The following is a 15,845-nucleotide window of genomic DNA, read 5'->3' on the forward strand; positions in this document are numbered from 1 at the left end:
GCCTGCAGAGGCCATGATGCCTGTAGTCCCAAGCCTGCCCACCAGTGATGTATCCACCCTGGCTTTGGGGTGCCTCATTGTCTCCCTTCTTCTGTTTCTCTGTGTATTCTTTCGCTATCCCTATCGCCGCTGGATCTCCCCTCCTCGTGAACCAAAAACTCGCTACAACTATGTCGGGGCCAGACCCCGGCATATATGTGTGTGTACATAAACATATATACAGTCTCTGTGTTACAAGTATTCAATTTACCAATCCCATAAAGTCTATTATATAAAAACCTGAGGTAAATATAATGGTTTATATGAACAAATGAGTGCTACTTTGCAATCATGCATCAAAACATGATGATGATTATGTTCTAGTATATCTGGAAGTGTTTCTTATGCATAGAAAGGTACACTATATACAAAAAATTTGACTAACTTGCCTTAGACATATGAACCATACCTAACTGTTGTGATTTAAAACACATTTAAGAATGGAATTCATTCATAATCTGGGACTGCCTTTCTGTATGTGTATGTATGTGTCTATATATAATTGTTTGCTGAACTGCCTGAAGGTTAAGTTTGAGGCATTCTAATCCAAAGTCTCTCATAGTAAGGATGTCCTTCATAATCACAATACTATTATTACTTCTAAAAGAAATGAACATATCTAAATTATTAAACGTAATATAAGATCTGTGTCTCTAATGGTATTGTGTTCTACTTGTATATAAAACACAAATGTGTCTTATGGCCATATTTTAAAACTCTAGTATTCAATCAAGGTTCATATATTACATTTGGTTGTTCAATCTCCTTAGTTCAGTGGTTCTCACCTTGGCCACACACAAAAATGATGCCTAGGATTCACCTCTGGAGATTACAATCTAACTGTGTTGGCTTATGGCCTGACCATTAGACTTTCAAAATCTCCCTAGATATTCTGAAAATGCATTAAAGTTTGAGAATAACTAGTCTTGTGCAATCGAGAACAGTCTCCCTTTAAAAATTTCTTTTGCTATCTATCAATCCAAAATGTATAGTAATGCACTGAGTCCCCATTTGCTTGACCTCAGAACTTTAATTCATTCCCTCCATCAAAGTCTTTTTCAGCTACTTCCCAGCAGAATCCTTAGGATTGATGGTGTCACCCTTGTGTGAAACATTCCTTATTCCAGCCTTTTTTTTTTTTTTTCATCACCTGGCTTCAAGATAATTAGTACTATTTGGCCCACTGTTTAAATTGTTGCATTTCCTTGACCATGATTTTCCTAGGTTCCATATAACAAGAATTGAACAGCAAATCACAAGGTCCACAGTTCAAGCCTGCCAGCTGCTCCACAGGAAAAAGATGAAGCTTTCTGCTCCTTTGAAGATTTAAAGCCCCAGAAACCCTGTACAGGGTTGCTATGAGTTGGAACCCACTTGACAGCACTGAACAATATACCTACTGTCAAGGAACCCTGGTAGCATAGTGGGTTATAAGCTGGGCTGCAGACCAAAGGTCAGATGTTCAAATCTACCAGCAGCTCAACTCTTTATAGGGTCATTACAAGTCAGAACTGACTTCAGGGCAAACATCACCACCATGATGTTTATAACTACTATAAAGTAGACTTCATTGGTTGGGGCGCTGCTTTTCTGTTTACTATTCTTGACTGAGCACGCATACATCAGTCTAATACTATTTACATATACCCACATTTGACTAAAGCCTTGGAAAATATCTACAAAAATTCCCAATGAGGTGTTTTATGTGATTGTTCTCTGAGCACAAGAATTTTAGTATGTCCTAACAGGGTCCTTGGAGTCCTGATGTGGTGCTATGGGATAAAGCACTAGACTGCAAGGTGAGTTTGAACCACAAGGTCAGCGGTTTAAACTCACCAGCCACTCCTTGAAAGAGCCTTATTCTTTGCCAGACTTTTTTCCTTCAGTAACATTGGTTCTTGATCATGTGCTACCTCTTGAAATGATCAAACATTGACCATTTCTTTTTAGTACAGTGAATCTGTGTATTCCTTCCACCTTCTTTTGATGCTTTCTGCATCATTCAATATGTTACCCATTGTTTGTTGATTTTAAGTTCTGTCAAGTCAGTTCCGACTCATAGCAACTCTATTTAGGGTTTCCTAGGAGCAATTGGTGAGTTTGAACTGCCGACTTTTACTATTCTCCAACTTGAGGTCCGTGCATTATCCTGCAGTGTCACATTTTCCCCATTGTTGTTGTTAAGTGCTGTCGAGTCAGTTCTGACCCATACCGACCCCAGGAGCAGCTAGTGAGCTTGAACTGCCAAACTTGTGGATCAAACCAATTTACAATATAAAGTGATCCTTTCATCAAGAGGACATGATAATCCCAAATATTTATGCACTTAAATCAATTTATGGAATGGTAATAACAGAGCTTCAAAATACATGAGGTAAAAACTGATAGAATAATAAGAAGAAATGGGCATGGCACTGCGGGCTAATGCTATGGACTGCAAGGTTGGCAGTTCAAGTTCACCCGCCAGTCACTCCTTGGAAACCCTATACAGGGTCTCTGGGGCAGAAGCAACTCAATGGCACTTAGCAACAACAACAAATACAGGTATACTTAAGTATACTTAAATGTATGCTTAAGAGTCCTGGTGTGGTGCTGTAGGATAAGCACTGGACTGCAAGGTCAGTGTGACCTGTAAGTTTGTCAGTTCAAACTCACCAGCCACGCCTCACAAACCCTTATACAGGGTTGCTATGAGGCACACCCAACTGGAAGATACTTAACAACAATACTTAAGTTATGACACAGTAATTCCACTCCAAGGTTTATATCCAAAACAAAAACATTTGTCTACAAACACTTTTCCACAAGATTTTCATAAGACCCAAATTGGTATTAATATACCAAATAACCATCAACAGGACAAAAAACAAATTACAGTGTAATCATACAATGTAATACTATTCAGCAATAAAAGGAGTAAATTATTCATGCTCTCAACAACATGGATGAACTAAAAAATGTGATGTTGGATAAAAGATTCCAAACAGAAGAGTACACATTGCATGATTTTTTAGGACAAGCCAAAGCGATAATTAAAATGTTTGCCAGATGTGGAGAGTGAGTGATTGGAAAGGGCATGAGGGAATTTTCTGGGCCATTGGGAATATTCTATATCTTCATTTGGGTGATGATAACAGGTATATATGTGTGTGTGTGTTATAAGGAAAGGATTTAAAGAATAGAAACTTGTCTTATTGGGGAAGAATTGTACCAAAGAATTCATGCTCGTGGAATTCTTTGATCTTGTCAGAAGCCATCGGTCAGAAGTAGCTGCTGTGATAAACTATGTACTGGCCAGTTGCAGATTCAGTTATGGTGCTAGCTAAGAAGACAACACATTGTAAGTTTGAGGTACTATTTTAAAGGTTTGTGGTTTATGTCTTAAACCAACAGCTAAAATATGGTACTCTTTTCCTCTCCTGTTAGAATACACTATCTGGGAACCAAGGAATGGAGGTAGGAGTGTTCCTTTCACTTTTACACCTAATAACTCACTTTTGAATTTTTGGGTTTAGTGGGTTCGGAGTGCTTAGTCCCTGAGGAAGAACAATTCCATTAGAGAACAGTCATTGTTATGAGGGTCAGTAGAAAAACATTGCTACATGATGATAGAAACTTCTATTTAAGAAATAGCAAAATGTGAAGCTGTTGTTTTTGAACATATCCTCCATCTTCAACTATATACTTCTGATGGCAGTTTCCAACTCTGTCACTCTGCCCTGAAGAATTCTGCCTACTTCGATTTCCATCATGTTAAAAGGGAAGTTGTGGCATCCTTGAAGGACTCAAATCATGTTTCTTTTCAATGTTCTTTGAGTTTTGCGGGGGAAAGAAGTATGAAGAGGCAAGATCAGGCTATAGGGTGGATGGGGCAAGGTTTTCCCACAAAACAGGATAGCCTTTGCTAGCCTTGATGAATGAACAGATGCATTATTATGAAAAAAATCCCTTGTGCAACTTTCCTGGCCTTTTTCTCACCAATATAGTTTTCAGTTTTCTTAAAACACATTCCTAATAAGCCCCCTTGATTATTCTGTGTTTTCTGAGAAAATCTTATTTTTTCTCAAAAAAACAAAACAAAACAAAACCACCAAAAAACAATGCCAGTTACACATTCTGAGCTTACTTCTCTGCCTTGAATTAATGTTTGAGATCTTTGCTGCTTTCCATAAAACACTTAATCTTAATAAAAACTATTATTTTACATGAGACAGCATTATTGTAAACTTGTTGCAAAACTTCAATGGTTTGATATGTCCACTTGAGTTTTATTAAAAATTTAATAATACTTGTGACCTCAAAGTTGCTTTTTTCCAATCACACACACATACAAAAATCCTTCTAATTAAAGACATCCAAATAAGACTAAAGGCGCTCTGGTAATGTAGTGGTTATGAATCGGGCTGCTAACCTCAGGGATAGCAGTTCAAAACTATCAGCTGTTCTGTGGAAGAAAGAGGAGGCTTTCTGCTCCCATAAAGATTTACTGTCTCAGAAACCCTGTACAGGGTCGCTATGAGTCGGAACTGACTCCATGGCACTTAACAACAACAATAAGACTAAGAAGTGTATTACTGAGAGAAGTTGTCTGCTGCTATCCACTGATCAGAGATATATTTAAACATTTATTTGGAATAAACCTGTGCATGTATGAACTGGAATCCTAGTAACAATACTTTTTGACTTATCTTCTTATATTACAATGAAAACTAGACTGCCCTGGCCATTTTGGGGTCTTGCTGCTAAGTATCAGACACAGATAGCCTGCATGATTTTCCCTTGGAAATTGGAATGCTATTTCTACAATGAGGAGAGTGAAGACTCAGTTTAAAACCCAGGGGACTCATAGCGTATTCTCATGTCTAATAATGGAGGTAAAAAATAATGGTATCAATTAAACACAATTTTTCATTTCAACACTAAAGAATGTGGGATGTTCTTTTTTCTATACCAGTCTGGCCCTAACTCTTCTCATTTCTATTGTTCTTCCCCATTCTCCCAATGTGCTTTACTCTCAGTCTGAACTTCATTTGGTTTCCTGTAGCTATGTAACTAATAATAACCATAATCATACTTTGTATCAATGATGCTGAAATGCATATTTAGTATCTTTGAAATCAGGGTGTGTCAAAAATTGCTTTGGCCAATTGATCATATGCAAACTAGGTCCCGTTTTACATCATCACCTTGATTGCGCTCTGTGCATTTTTGCTAACTACAAGTATTTTCTTTAATAGCCATTTAAAATTATCTTCTAAGAGATAACCTAATGAATGACATGATACAAATCTATGTCTAAATAAGTTTAAAGGAGCTCTTTCAGTAAGTACACATACAAGTCTAATCAATAAAAACATTTAAAAATTTTTTCACATTTTTTTCATCCTGTGATACATAAAATAATGGTTCGTTTTACAATTCCTGGCACCTTAGATTTGATGGGCGTTGGTGCTTCTATAATAATAACAGCTGACATTTATGGGAGGGCAGTGATGGTTCAATGGTACAATTCCCACCTTCCATGTAGGAGCTGTTGTTGTTAAGGGCCATGGAATTGGTTCCAACCCACAGCGACCCTGTCTAGGGTTTCTAATGAGTAGCTGGTGGGTTTGAAACCGCTGATTTTGTGATCCAGCGCATTATCCTGCAGAGCCACCCCAGGCCTCCTTCCATGTGATAGGGCCAAGTTCAGTTCCTGTCCAATGTTCCTCAGGCACAACCATCACCTGTCTGTTAGTGGAGGATTGCATGTTGCTGTGGTGCTCGGCTCATCTCAGCAGAGTTTCCAAATCGAAAACCACTGCTGCACCAATGTTCATAGCAGCACTATTTACAATACAAAAAGATGGAGACAGCCTAAGTGCCCATCAACTGAAGAATGGATAAACCAACTGTAGTATATACACACAATGGAATACTATGCTACCTTCAAGAACAGCAAGGAAGCTGCAAGCCATCGCATAACATGGATGAACCTTGAGGACATGCTGAGTGAAGTTAGTCAGTTACAAAAGGAGAAATACTGCATAGGACCATTATTGTAAAAGAGTCAGAAAAAGAACCCACATTAAAAGGGGGGAAATTATATATATATATTTGCTGATCACCAGGATGTATGGGATGAGAGGAGGGGAAGAGAGAGCACAGGGTAAGGAATAGACACAGGATAGCTTGGGTGGGTGGGTGGGGGCAATACACAAGAAGGGGGAGGGGAATGGAAGAACAAGGCTGATGGGAGAACAGTTAGGCAGGTTTGCATGGGCTAAGTGGGACAGAGGTAAACGATGAGGTATACACAACCTTGGAACAATAAGGCTCCGGGGATACAGGGATAGAGGCATGGTTTGAAAGGGGAAAAGAAGGGAATAGTGTTAAGATGCTTGACTGTCTTTTGAATCTTGGTTGTCCTTGCTTACATTTGTAAAATAGACACTTGAGGGGGCGGAGAAAGGAATAGCCAGAATCATCATTACAGAAATCTTTTAAGTCTGTCTTCAGCCTATAACTGATTGGAATACCTTAAAGGGAACTAGAAGTTGCCCAGTGAAAGAGCCTTCCTGTGGAGCCTTTACATTGCATAAGACCATAAGTGGAATCCAGAATCCCATCCAGAACCAATTCAGGTAGGAAATTTCCACTGGGAAGGACGAGTAGACCAGCCTGAAGCGGCTAGCAGAACAGAAGATATTTCGTGAAAGAAAGACCGGCAGGAAAAATCTGAAACAATAACGGTAGTATGACTGATTACTACAAGAACAAGTAAGCTGTTTACCCGGGAACCATCAAGGCAAGTGGTTGGGACCCCTCAGAGCAAACCCCCTTCTAATACTGAGACTCAAGGGGAATACATGAGCAGGCATGTGGTCTGGCTGGTGACCACGTTGGTCACCGATAAGGGAAAAGGAGGAAAAAACAGCAATGAAGTTGTGAGCTAAGCCCAACCACATTCACTAGACCCCCATGGACCCGGGTGGAGACCTGGAAGGCCATCAGTAAGGCAAGATCCCAGGACTCCTGAGCCCAGAGGCAGTGACATGGCTACAGAGGACTAGAACAGAGAGTGAAGTGTTCAGCTGATATGAAGTGAGGGGAGATACACAAGAACACCCATTCTTGCAGACAGTACCCACGTGACCTGGCTTCGATGGCTGGATGACCAGAACTGAGCTAGAAGAAGAAAGAAGAGGGAGTAAAAACAAAAAAAGAGTAACCTGCTACAATTTGATAAACTTTACCTATACTTATGGGTGTAATATCTCAAAAAAGGGAACAAATCTTTATAGTGAGGATCACTCCCACCCCCTCAGTACACAGGGTTGACAGGGATGGGCAACATAAACACTGGCTACCCAAAATGTGGGGGCCTATAAAGGAAGAGGAGCTCTGGTAGTGTAGTGATTACAAATTGGGCTGCGAGCCTCAAGGTCAGCAGTTCGAAACTACTAGCTGTTCCAGAAAGATGAGGCTTTCTGCCCCCGTAAGATTTACAGCCTCAGAAACCCTATATAGAGTCGCTATGAGTCGGAACCGACTCCACGGCACATAACAACAACAAATAAAGGCAGGAAGTGACTGGCTTACAAGCTTTCAAAAGGGAGCCTAGTTCCAGATGAGACAGGGGAAGGTAGAGTCACACTGAATGATTTCCAATCCGCTGGGACGGGGATAAGACTCTTGTGGTACAATCGTGAATAATTGCCATCAGGAGTGACTGTGAGGGTAGGAAACATAGAGGTAGGTTTTTTTGACAAAAGGAGGGGAGTGATTAATTTTGCAGCCCAGGAGCGGAGGTCCCTGGGACCATCAAGTGAGAAGAATGGAGAGCGGGACCCCACCCAGAGAGGCAGTGATGCCAGGGATGGAGACAGAGATGATGATGTGGACAGATGGAGCAGCTGGGGACACTGGACTCAGGGAAGGAGAAGGGCAGTGTACTGGTGGCCAGGGGGCAGGCCTGTGTGGTGTACCCTTTGGTTATTTGATGGTGCATGAAGGGGATTGTAATCGTTGCAATGAAATGAAATACGATACGATGATGAGTGTAAAGCTGATGTAAACCTCACAATAAAAACTTAAAAAAACAACAACAAAAATCATTGCTGTGGGTCAGCCTCGAATCAGTGACTGTAGGGCAAAGCAGGACTGTTCTTTCAGGTTTCTGAGACTATAAATCTGTATGGGAGTAGACAGCCTCGTCTTTCTTCTCCGGAATGTCTAATGGGTTTGAACCTCTGACCTTTCAGGTAGTAAGCCAATGCTTAACCTACTGCACAATCAGGGCTAATTTTCCAGAGGAAGGTAGACTAAAAAGAAAGAGCTGTGATGTACTTATGAAAAATCAATCCATGAAGACCTATGTATCACAACAGGCTGAACCCAAACTGATCATGGAGATGGCACAAGACCCACCCTGTTTCTTTCTGTTGTGCATGAATTCCCCTTGAGTAGGAGTCAACTCCAAAGCAGCTAGCACCACCCCCATTTACTGAGAGCACTATTTGTAAAGTGCTTTTCATTTCACTCAATGTATTTGTCTATGTTGTAGTCTGAGATGTTTTTCTCTTACTCTTTTAGTGCCAGATTAAAAATTGTCCTTTATGAGGCTTCCCTGGTTCAAGCTGTCTGTTTGAACCACATTGCGCCACCATCCTGCACCTGAGGTTGTGCTGTAATAATCAGTTTGACTATTTGTCTCCCCAGGTAGTTTTGAGTAAAAACCATCTTAGATGTAGTTTTGGCTCTTTTTAAACCCTGTGGTCCTGTAGGATAGACACTAGACTGCTAACACAAGGTGGGCAGTTCAAATCCAAGAGCACTCTTAGAAATCCTGTACAGGGTTGTTATGAATCAGGACCCACTACACGGCACACAACAAGAAGCATCTCATGTTAACTTGTTAAAAACTATTTTAAACTTTTAAACTATGTATTGAGTAAAGGTTTACAAAGTAGATCATGAGTTTTACATTCAGCAAATGATATACTATGCTTCATTACAATGATTGCAATCTCCTCCATGGACCATCAGTTAACAGTATTTACTTCTTGTACTCGCCCCTGTGTTTTCTGCTACCTTCATCTTTCCTCTGCCAATATCCATTTTGTTGTATATTGCCTGCCCATGTTAACATGTGTGTACCCTCTAGCCCATAAATAATTCCTTCTTACCCAACCATGTTTCATTTAGTAATAAAATATTTTAACTTTTTACAACCATGGTCTCATAAAGTATTTGTCCTTTTGTGACTAATTTTACTCAGCAGAATGTCCTCCAGGTTCATCCGTGTTGCGAGGTGTTTTATGATTCATTGTTATTCTTCAACTTGCATAGTATTCCATTGTTGTGTATGATCATTTATATTCAATGTAATTATCGACAGCTATGAACTGATTGGAGTCCTGGTGTGGCACTGTGGGTTAATGCACCAGACTGCAAAGCCATTTGAATGACAAGGTCGGTGGTTCAAGCTCACCAGCTGCTCCTTGGAACTCGATGGCACTACTAACAACAACATGAAATGATTGCTGTCATCTTGCTGTGTGTTTTCTTGTGGTGCTTCTGGTTTCTTTGTTCCACACTAATACGGTACCAACTTGATGGTACCTAACAACAACAAAAATACACCTTCACATCAAAATAAAAGGAGAATCAGAAAGATTTAACACAATAGAAATCAAAATGAAAAGAATACCCACAAATGAACTCAGCACAGAAAATCGTATTAACGTTTGAAAAAACAATGAACAGCTGAAGTATCATGTACTATGTATAACTTCACCCTGTATATATGAAAAACAGCGTGTGACCTCTACAATCCACAGAATATTTCAACCTATTTCATCACTAACACTTTTTTGTCAGGTTAGACCTTATTAGCTCATTTGTAGTAGAGGCCACTTGCTCATCAACTGGCCAGAGCTTAGCTTCAAGGCTTGTTGCCTGACACCTGTTTTTGCCTTCTTTCTACTGTACTTTAGCTATCAGAGGAGGCAGGGAAGTGAGGGAAGATTTAAAGGTACTTTGGGCCAGAAGAGGGGAGGGGCAAAGCTTAAACAAAGAGTTCAGGTAAGCGACAATAAGTAAACATTGTGAAAACAAAGGATGATGGGAATGTCAGCTAGGCCTCCTTCCGCTATTTTTAACTCTCACTCATCTCCAGGTTTTGCTTCTAGCTCTGAATCGCTCCGCCTCTGCTCTTTAATCTATAGTTCCTCCCACCCTTTAATCAGTTCCTCAGCCACTTTTGGACCACCAGCAAGCCCCCGGAAGCTCCCATTGGCTTTTCCACTCTTTCAATCTTGTCTCCTCCCACCGGAGGCCCCGCCCTCTCGCGCTAAGAGATGTTTTCGTTCATCCGGCGCACGAGGCGTAGGCGGACAAGTCCCGCCGTACTTAAGAGGAACAGTAGAACAGTAGGAAACGGCTTCTCTTTCCCAATACCCAATAGCCTTGTGGGATAGGGGCGGGTTCCTCTAGCCTAGACCGGTTTTCCGGATCCCTCCACCCCCGCCTCCCGCGGTGAGTACGGAAGCTGCGAAGGCCCGCCGCCACGCAACCATGGCGGCGCATCTTAAGAAGCGGGTGTATGAGGAATTCACTAAGGTGGTTCAGGTAAGCGAGGGAAGAAAAGTTCCCAGGACAGTTCCCCGGCGAGGACGGTTATCTGGGCCCCAGGTACTTAGAGCAGATGCCAATCTGTTTTGAGGGCCGACTATTTCGTAGGCTCTCTGAGATTCCACGTTAGTGGGCGTGTTAGTTTACCGCTACTGTTGTCATTATTGATAAGTATGAGTAGTCTGACGCGCTCTTTTTATTAGGAGAAATAAATGACACTACACTTTACAGAAGTATCTCATCCGTTATCTCATTTTGTTTAACCACGCAGCCTTATTAGATTGGGTTACTTTATCATCTTCCTTTTACAGATGTTGCCGTTGAGGCTTCCGAAAGGGTACGAAGACACAGAGCCAGTTAGTGACAGAGCTCTTCCCAACTCCCAACTTGCCCCCAAAGCGTGCAGGGTCTGTCCCGTCGGGTCACTATGAGCCAGAATCGACCTGACAGCACAGGAGGACAATACAAGGGACTGGAAGAAGAGTATTTTGTTGTTGTTAGGTGCCATTGACTCGGTACCAACTCATAGCGACCTTATGCACAGCAGAATGAAACACGGAGAAGAGTATTGATATCCTCAAAGCCCATATGTCAAAACAAGTAGAGAGCGCTCTGTTCGTGGAACAGGTGCTCTGGGAAGGAGGGCAATCCTTGCCTCTCTAGAAGTTGAGAACAGGTGGGTCTAGCCCGACTGAGCAGCCAGTGAGGCTCCGTGTTCTCCATTAAGTTGATGATGAAGTAGTGACTCATCTGCTCAGTACTTCACGAAGTAACGTTTACACGAATGACTTGAGAAACTTGCTAATGTCAGCTCTGTGCATTAAGTTGGGGAGGAGACGCATGATTCTGCATTTCTCACAATCCTCCATTGATGTGGATGCTGCAGATTCTTAGACTATCCTTGGAGCCTTGCACTTGTGGAGTAGCAGTGCCTAGACATTCAGCAGGAAGCTGATCATTTAAATTTTCATTCATTCAACAAGAATTTATTAAGTAGATGAATAAGTACTGTGTACAAAAAATTGGCAAAGTATTGGACTACAAAGTTCAGTACATAGGCGTGCCCCTGCTGTTTAGGAATCACAGACTAATGGGAGAGACAGAAGAGCATATTTGTGATTATAGTGTTGTTGTTAAGTGCCGTCAAGTTGGTTCTGATCCACAGCGACTCTGAACAGGCTTCCCAAGGCTGTAAATCTTTACGGGAGCAGAAAGCCTCATCATTCTCCCAAGAAGCGGCTGGTAGTTTTGAACTGCTGACCTTGAGTTTCACAGCCCGATTTGTAACCACTAAGCTACCAGAGCTCATGTGATTATAGTAGAGAGAAGGAAATGCATTAACAAATCAAAAGTTTCTTCTTTCTCTTTTACAGTTCCGTATTTTTATATAGTACTCAGTTAGCGTAGTGGTTACGAATCGGGCTGCGAACCTAAAAGGTCAGCGGTTCGAAACTACCAGCCACTCCACGGGAGAAAGATGAGGCTTTCTACTCCCGTAAGGATTTACACCCTCGGAAACCCTGTACAGGATCGCTATGGGTCGGAACCGACTCGACGGCACTTAACAACAACAACAATTTTTGTAAAGTCAAACTTCCTAGCCCGATGTGATCTGATAGTATTCCTTCCAGCTTTATCACTTGACACTTCCTTTTTTCCCAACACTATTGTTCCCACTTTCTAGGACTCTTCACCTTCTTCTGTATCATGCTATGTATTTGCATATCTCCAAACTTTTGTACATGCCCTATTGCAAAGAACATGTCATTTCTCCCCTTTTATTCTTCACTCAATGAATTTTTTAGGAGTCCTGGTGTGGCACTGTGGGCCACAAAAATTTTGGCGCTGGACTGCAAAATTGGTTTGAACCCTAATGGTTGGTGGTTCGAGCTCACCAGCCACTCCTTGGAAACCCTATATGGGGTCATTGTGGGTTGGAACCAACTTAAAGGCATTTAACAACAACAATGGATTTTTATGCTTTTGCTTCAGAATCCTTCTGAAAAGTCAATGATAATTTAGTCCCTTTTTTTCTGCTTCTATAAAAAGTCTGCAAGGAGCTCTGGTAGCATAGTGGTTATAAATTGGGCTCCAAACCTCAGGGACAGCAGTTTGAAACTACTAGCTTATCCGCAGGAGAAAGATGAGGCTTTCTGCTTCCATAAAGATTTACAGCCTCAGAAACCCTGGGCAGGGTCGCTGTGAGTCGGAACCTACTCCATGGCACATAACAATAACAACAATAAAAAGTCTGCAGTTCAAATCCACCAGCTGCTCCTTGGAAACCCTATATAGGGTCACTGTGAGTCAGATTGGAAACGACTCGACAGCACTTAACAACAGCATATCACTATTGCATGTATTTTTTTGTACTTATCATTTAGTACTACCATTGCCAGTAAGGAGTACTGGTAGTGCAGTGGATTACGAGCTGGGTAGCCAAGCACAACGTTAGCAGTTTGAATCTAACGGTACCTCCATGGGAGAAAGATGAGGCTTTCTACTCCTGTAAAGATTTACAGCTTTGGAAACCCTGTACAGGGTCACTATGAGTCAGAGCCAGCTGCACAGCATGCAACTACCGCCACAACTACAATAATTACCAGTGTGTATCCTCCTCACTCTTCTGTGCTCTTTGAGGGCAGAAATAACATCTGGGTTCATCTGTCTGTCCCTTGGATGGGCCACAGGGCCTGGCTCACTAAAATGTTGTTGATGGATGAATGATAGCAGATAATCAATTTGTCCTTCCCCTTACATAGTTTCTTAGGGAAAAAAATCTTCCCCAAATTGTCCTAATTGCTTCATCTTCATGAGTGGTTATCAGAGTGATGAAACGAAATCTTTATGCTTTTGTTCTTTTCTTCTCTTTTGTGAAAAGAGAAGTGATACGGATATTCGGTTTATTATTTGTAAGTATAATTAAACCAAATGCAAACCCATGCCATTGAGTTGATACCAACTCATGGCAACCCTATAGGGCACCCCATAGGTGTCCAAGACTGTAAATCTTCACAGAAGCAGACTGATGCATCTTTCTCCCTCAGAGCGACTGGTGGGTTTGAATCGATCTTTTGGTTTGTGCTCTGCATGTACAATGAAAACTAAATTCCAAACCCATTGCTATCAAGTTGACTCCAACTGACAGAGACCCTATACAGGGTCTCTGAGACTGTAAATCTTCATGAGAGCAGACAGCTTCATCTTTTTCCCATGAAGTGACTGGTGGGTTTGAACCCCCAACCTTGTGGTTAACAGCACAACACCTAGTCCACACCACCACCAGAGTACCTTCTCATGTACAATAAAGATATTATAATTTAGACCTCTGAAATATTCTTGTAATGTAGATATTAGTATCTCCTTCCCTGGTGGCACTGTAGGATAAACACTGAACTGCTATCCACAAGGTTGACAGTTCAAACCCACCAGACATTCCCTAGGAGAAAGATGAGGCTTTCTATTCCTATAAAGATTTATAGCCTCAGAAACTCTATACAGAATTGTCATCAGTTGCAGTTAACTCATTGGTAGTGAGTAGTGAGTTCTATAGAAGAAGACTTCCTCTAGCTTTTGATTATTGAGTCAAAATTTGGTCAGTTCTAAATAATCTCAAATTCTCTATGTTGGTAAGTACTGTTGATACTTACCAACGCATACAACGCATAGTGATCCTGTATAGTTTCTGAGGAGTGGTTGGTGGATTTGAACTGCCAACTTTGTGGTTAGCAGTCTGGTACTTATCCTGCAGTGCCACACCGGACTCCAGATTATCTGTAGAAGTGTTAATTTGTAAGGAGGTGATTGCTCAGTGCACCAAAATGATTTATTAGGTATTAAGGAATATTGTGGATTACAACATTTATTTTATAAAAAAAGAGGGCCTGGTGGTACAACGGTTAAACGCTCTCATACAGGATTTCCGTGAATTGGATTCAGTTTGATTGCACACAACCACAACAACAACAACAAAAACAGGTTGTCCTCAAATGGATTCTGACTCATGGTGACTCCCATGTGTTACAGAGTAGGTTGTGACCTTTCAGAAGCAAATCACCAGCCCTTTCAAGGTGACACCCAGTCAGACCAGCATTTAACCATTTGTCCTACCCTTTCTCATATCTTAACCCAAGCTCAGGTTCCACTCAATGCTGACTCACAGTGACCCTGTAGGACGGAGTGGAACTGCCCCATAGGGTTTCTAAAGCTGTAAATCTCTAGAGAAACAGATTGCTACATTTTCCTCTTGCAGAACAGCTGGTGGGTTTGAAATGCTGACCTTTTAGTTAGTAGTGGAGGGCTATAACCATTGAATCATCAGGATCATCTTTCTTTTTGTTATTAAAGTGCCATTGAGTTGATTTTGACTCATGGCAATCCAGTATAGGGTTTCCAAGGTGTGGCTGGTGGGTTTGAACTGCTGACCTTGTGGTTTAGTAGTCCAGTACTTATCCTATCACAGCAGGACTCCTCTTATATGCAGTGAAACCTGTAAAAGCCTAAACTGGGAACTCCACACAACTGCCTTGTTTTTCCAGTCTTGCAAATTTCTCCCTCTTTGATGGTGTACTTTTCTGTTGCTCTTTGTAGTGGAAAATAATTTCAATTTTCCTTCTCTGGCAGATTTCTGCCTTCCACGGTTCTGGCTTTTGCAGGTTTTACTATACCAGAGCTTGATTTGAACCCTGGAGTGACAGGTTCCCTTTTACATGAACGTTTTGACATTCATTGTATATACAAGTGCATTTAGAATAGTTCTAGTTGTGTACAATTCTTAGGAGAATTGAGGAAAACAGTCTCACAGTTCTCCATATTCAGTGGTTAAGACAAGGAATCTTGGTGAGAAGAGCTGGTGGCGGTTGCATTATTCTTATTTTACAGATGCTGAAACTGAGATTTGTGACTTTCTTAGAACAGAGCAGCAGAGGTAGAGCTCAAACATAATTCTAAAGTCTAAATCAGTCATTCATTGAGTAAACAATGTATTCAGCAGTTACAGTTGGTAAGGCATAAGGTGATATACTTTTTTTATAGTGACCACCTTCTCATAAAGGCAGTATGGTTTGGGTGAAGATAAATGGATTGAGGGGAAGATGTTTTTTCTCTAGTGTAAGTTGCAGACAGATCCCATCAGTTCTAATATTCTCAGGAAAAAGGGAGCCTGGTGAGTGCCTCAGTACAATCTCAAAAAC

At 41.3% G+C, this 15,845-nt stretch overlaps 1 protein-coding gene across 1 annotated transcript in view; it reads left to right on the forward strand.

Annotated features, from left to right (window-relative positions):
- Positions 1-10,596: 10,596 nt before the first annotated feature.
- Positions 10,597-15,845, forward strand: part of INTS4 (integrator complex subunit 4) — a 169,032-nt gene continuing 163,783 nt past the window's right edge. Inside the window, exon 1 of the mRNA XM_006864991.1 lies at positions 10,597-10,650. Within this exon, the coding sequence (XP_006865053.1) occupies positions 10,597-10,650 (54 nt within the window). The remainder of the gene's footprint in view (positions 10,651-15,845) is intronic.

The sequence above is a fragment of the Chrysochloris asiatica genome, unplaced genomic scaffold (genome assembly GCF_000296735.1).
Source record: "Chrysochloris asiatica unplaced genomic scaffold, ChrAsi1.0 scaffold00074, whole genome shotgun sequence".
Classification (NCBI taxonomy): domain Eukaryota; kingdom Metazoa; phylum Chordata; class Mammalia; order Afrosoricida; family Chrysochloridae; genus Chrysochloris; species Chrysochloris asiatica.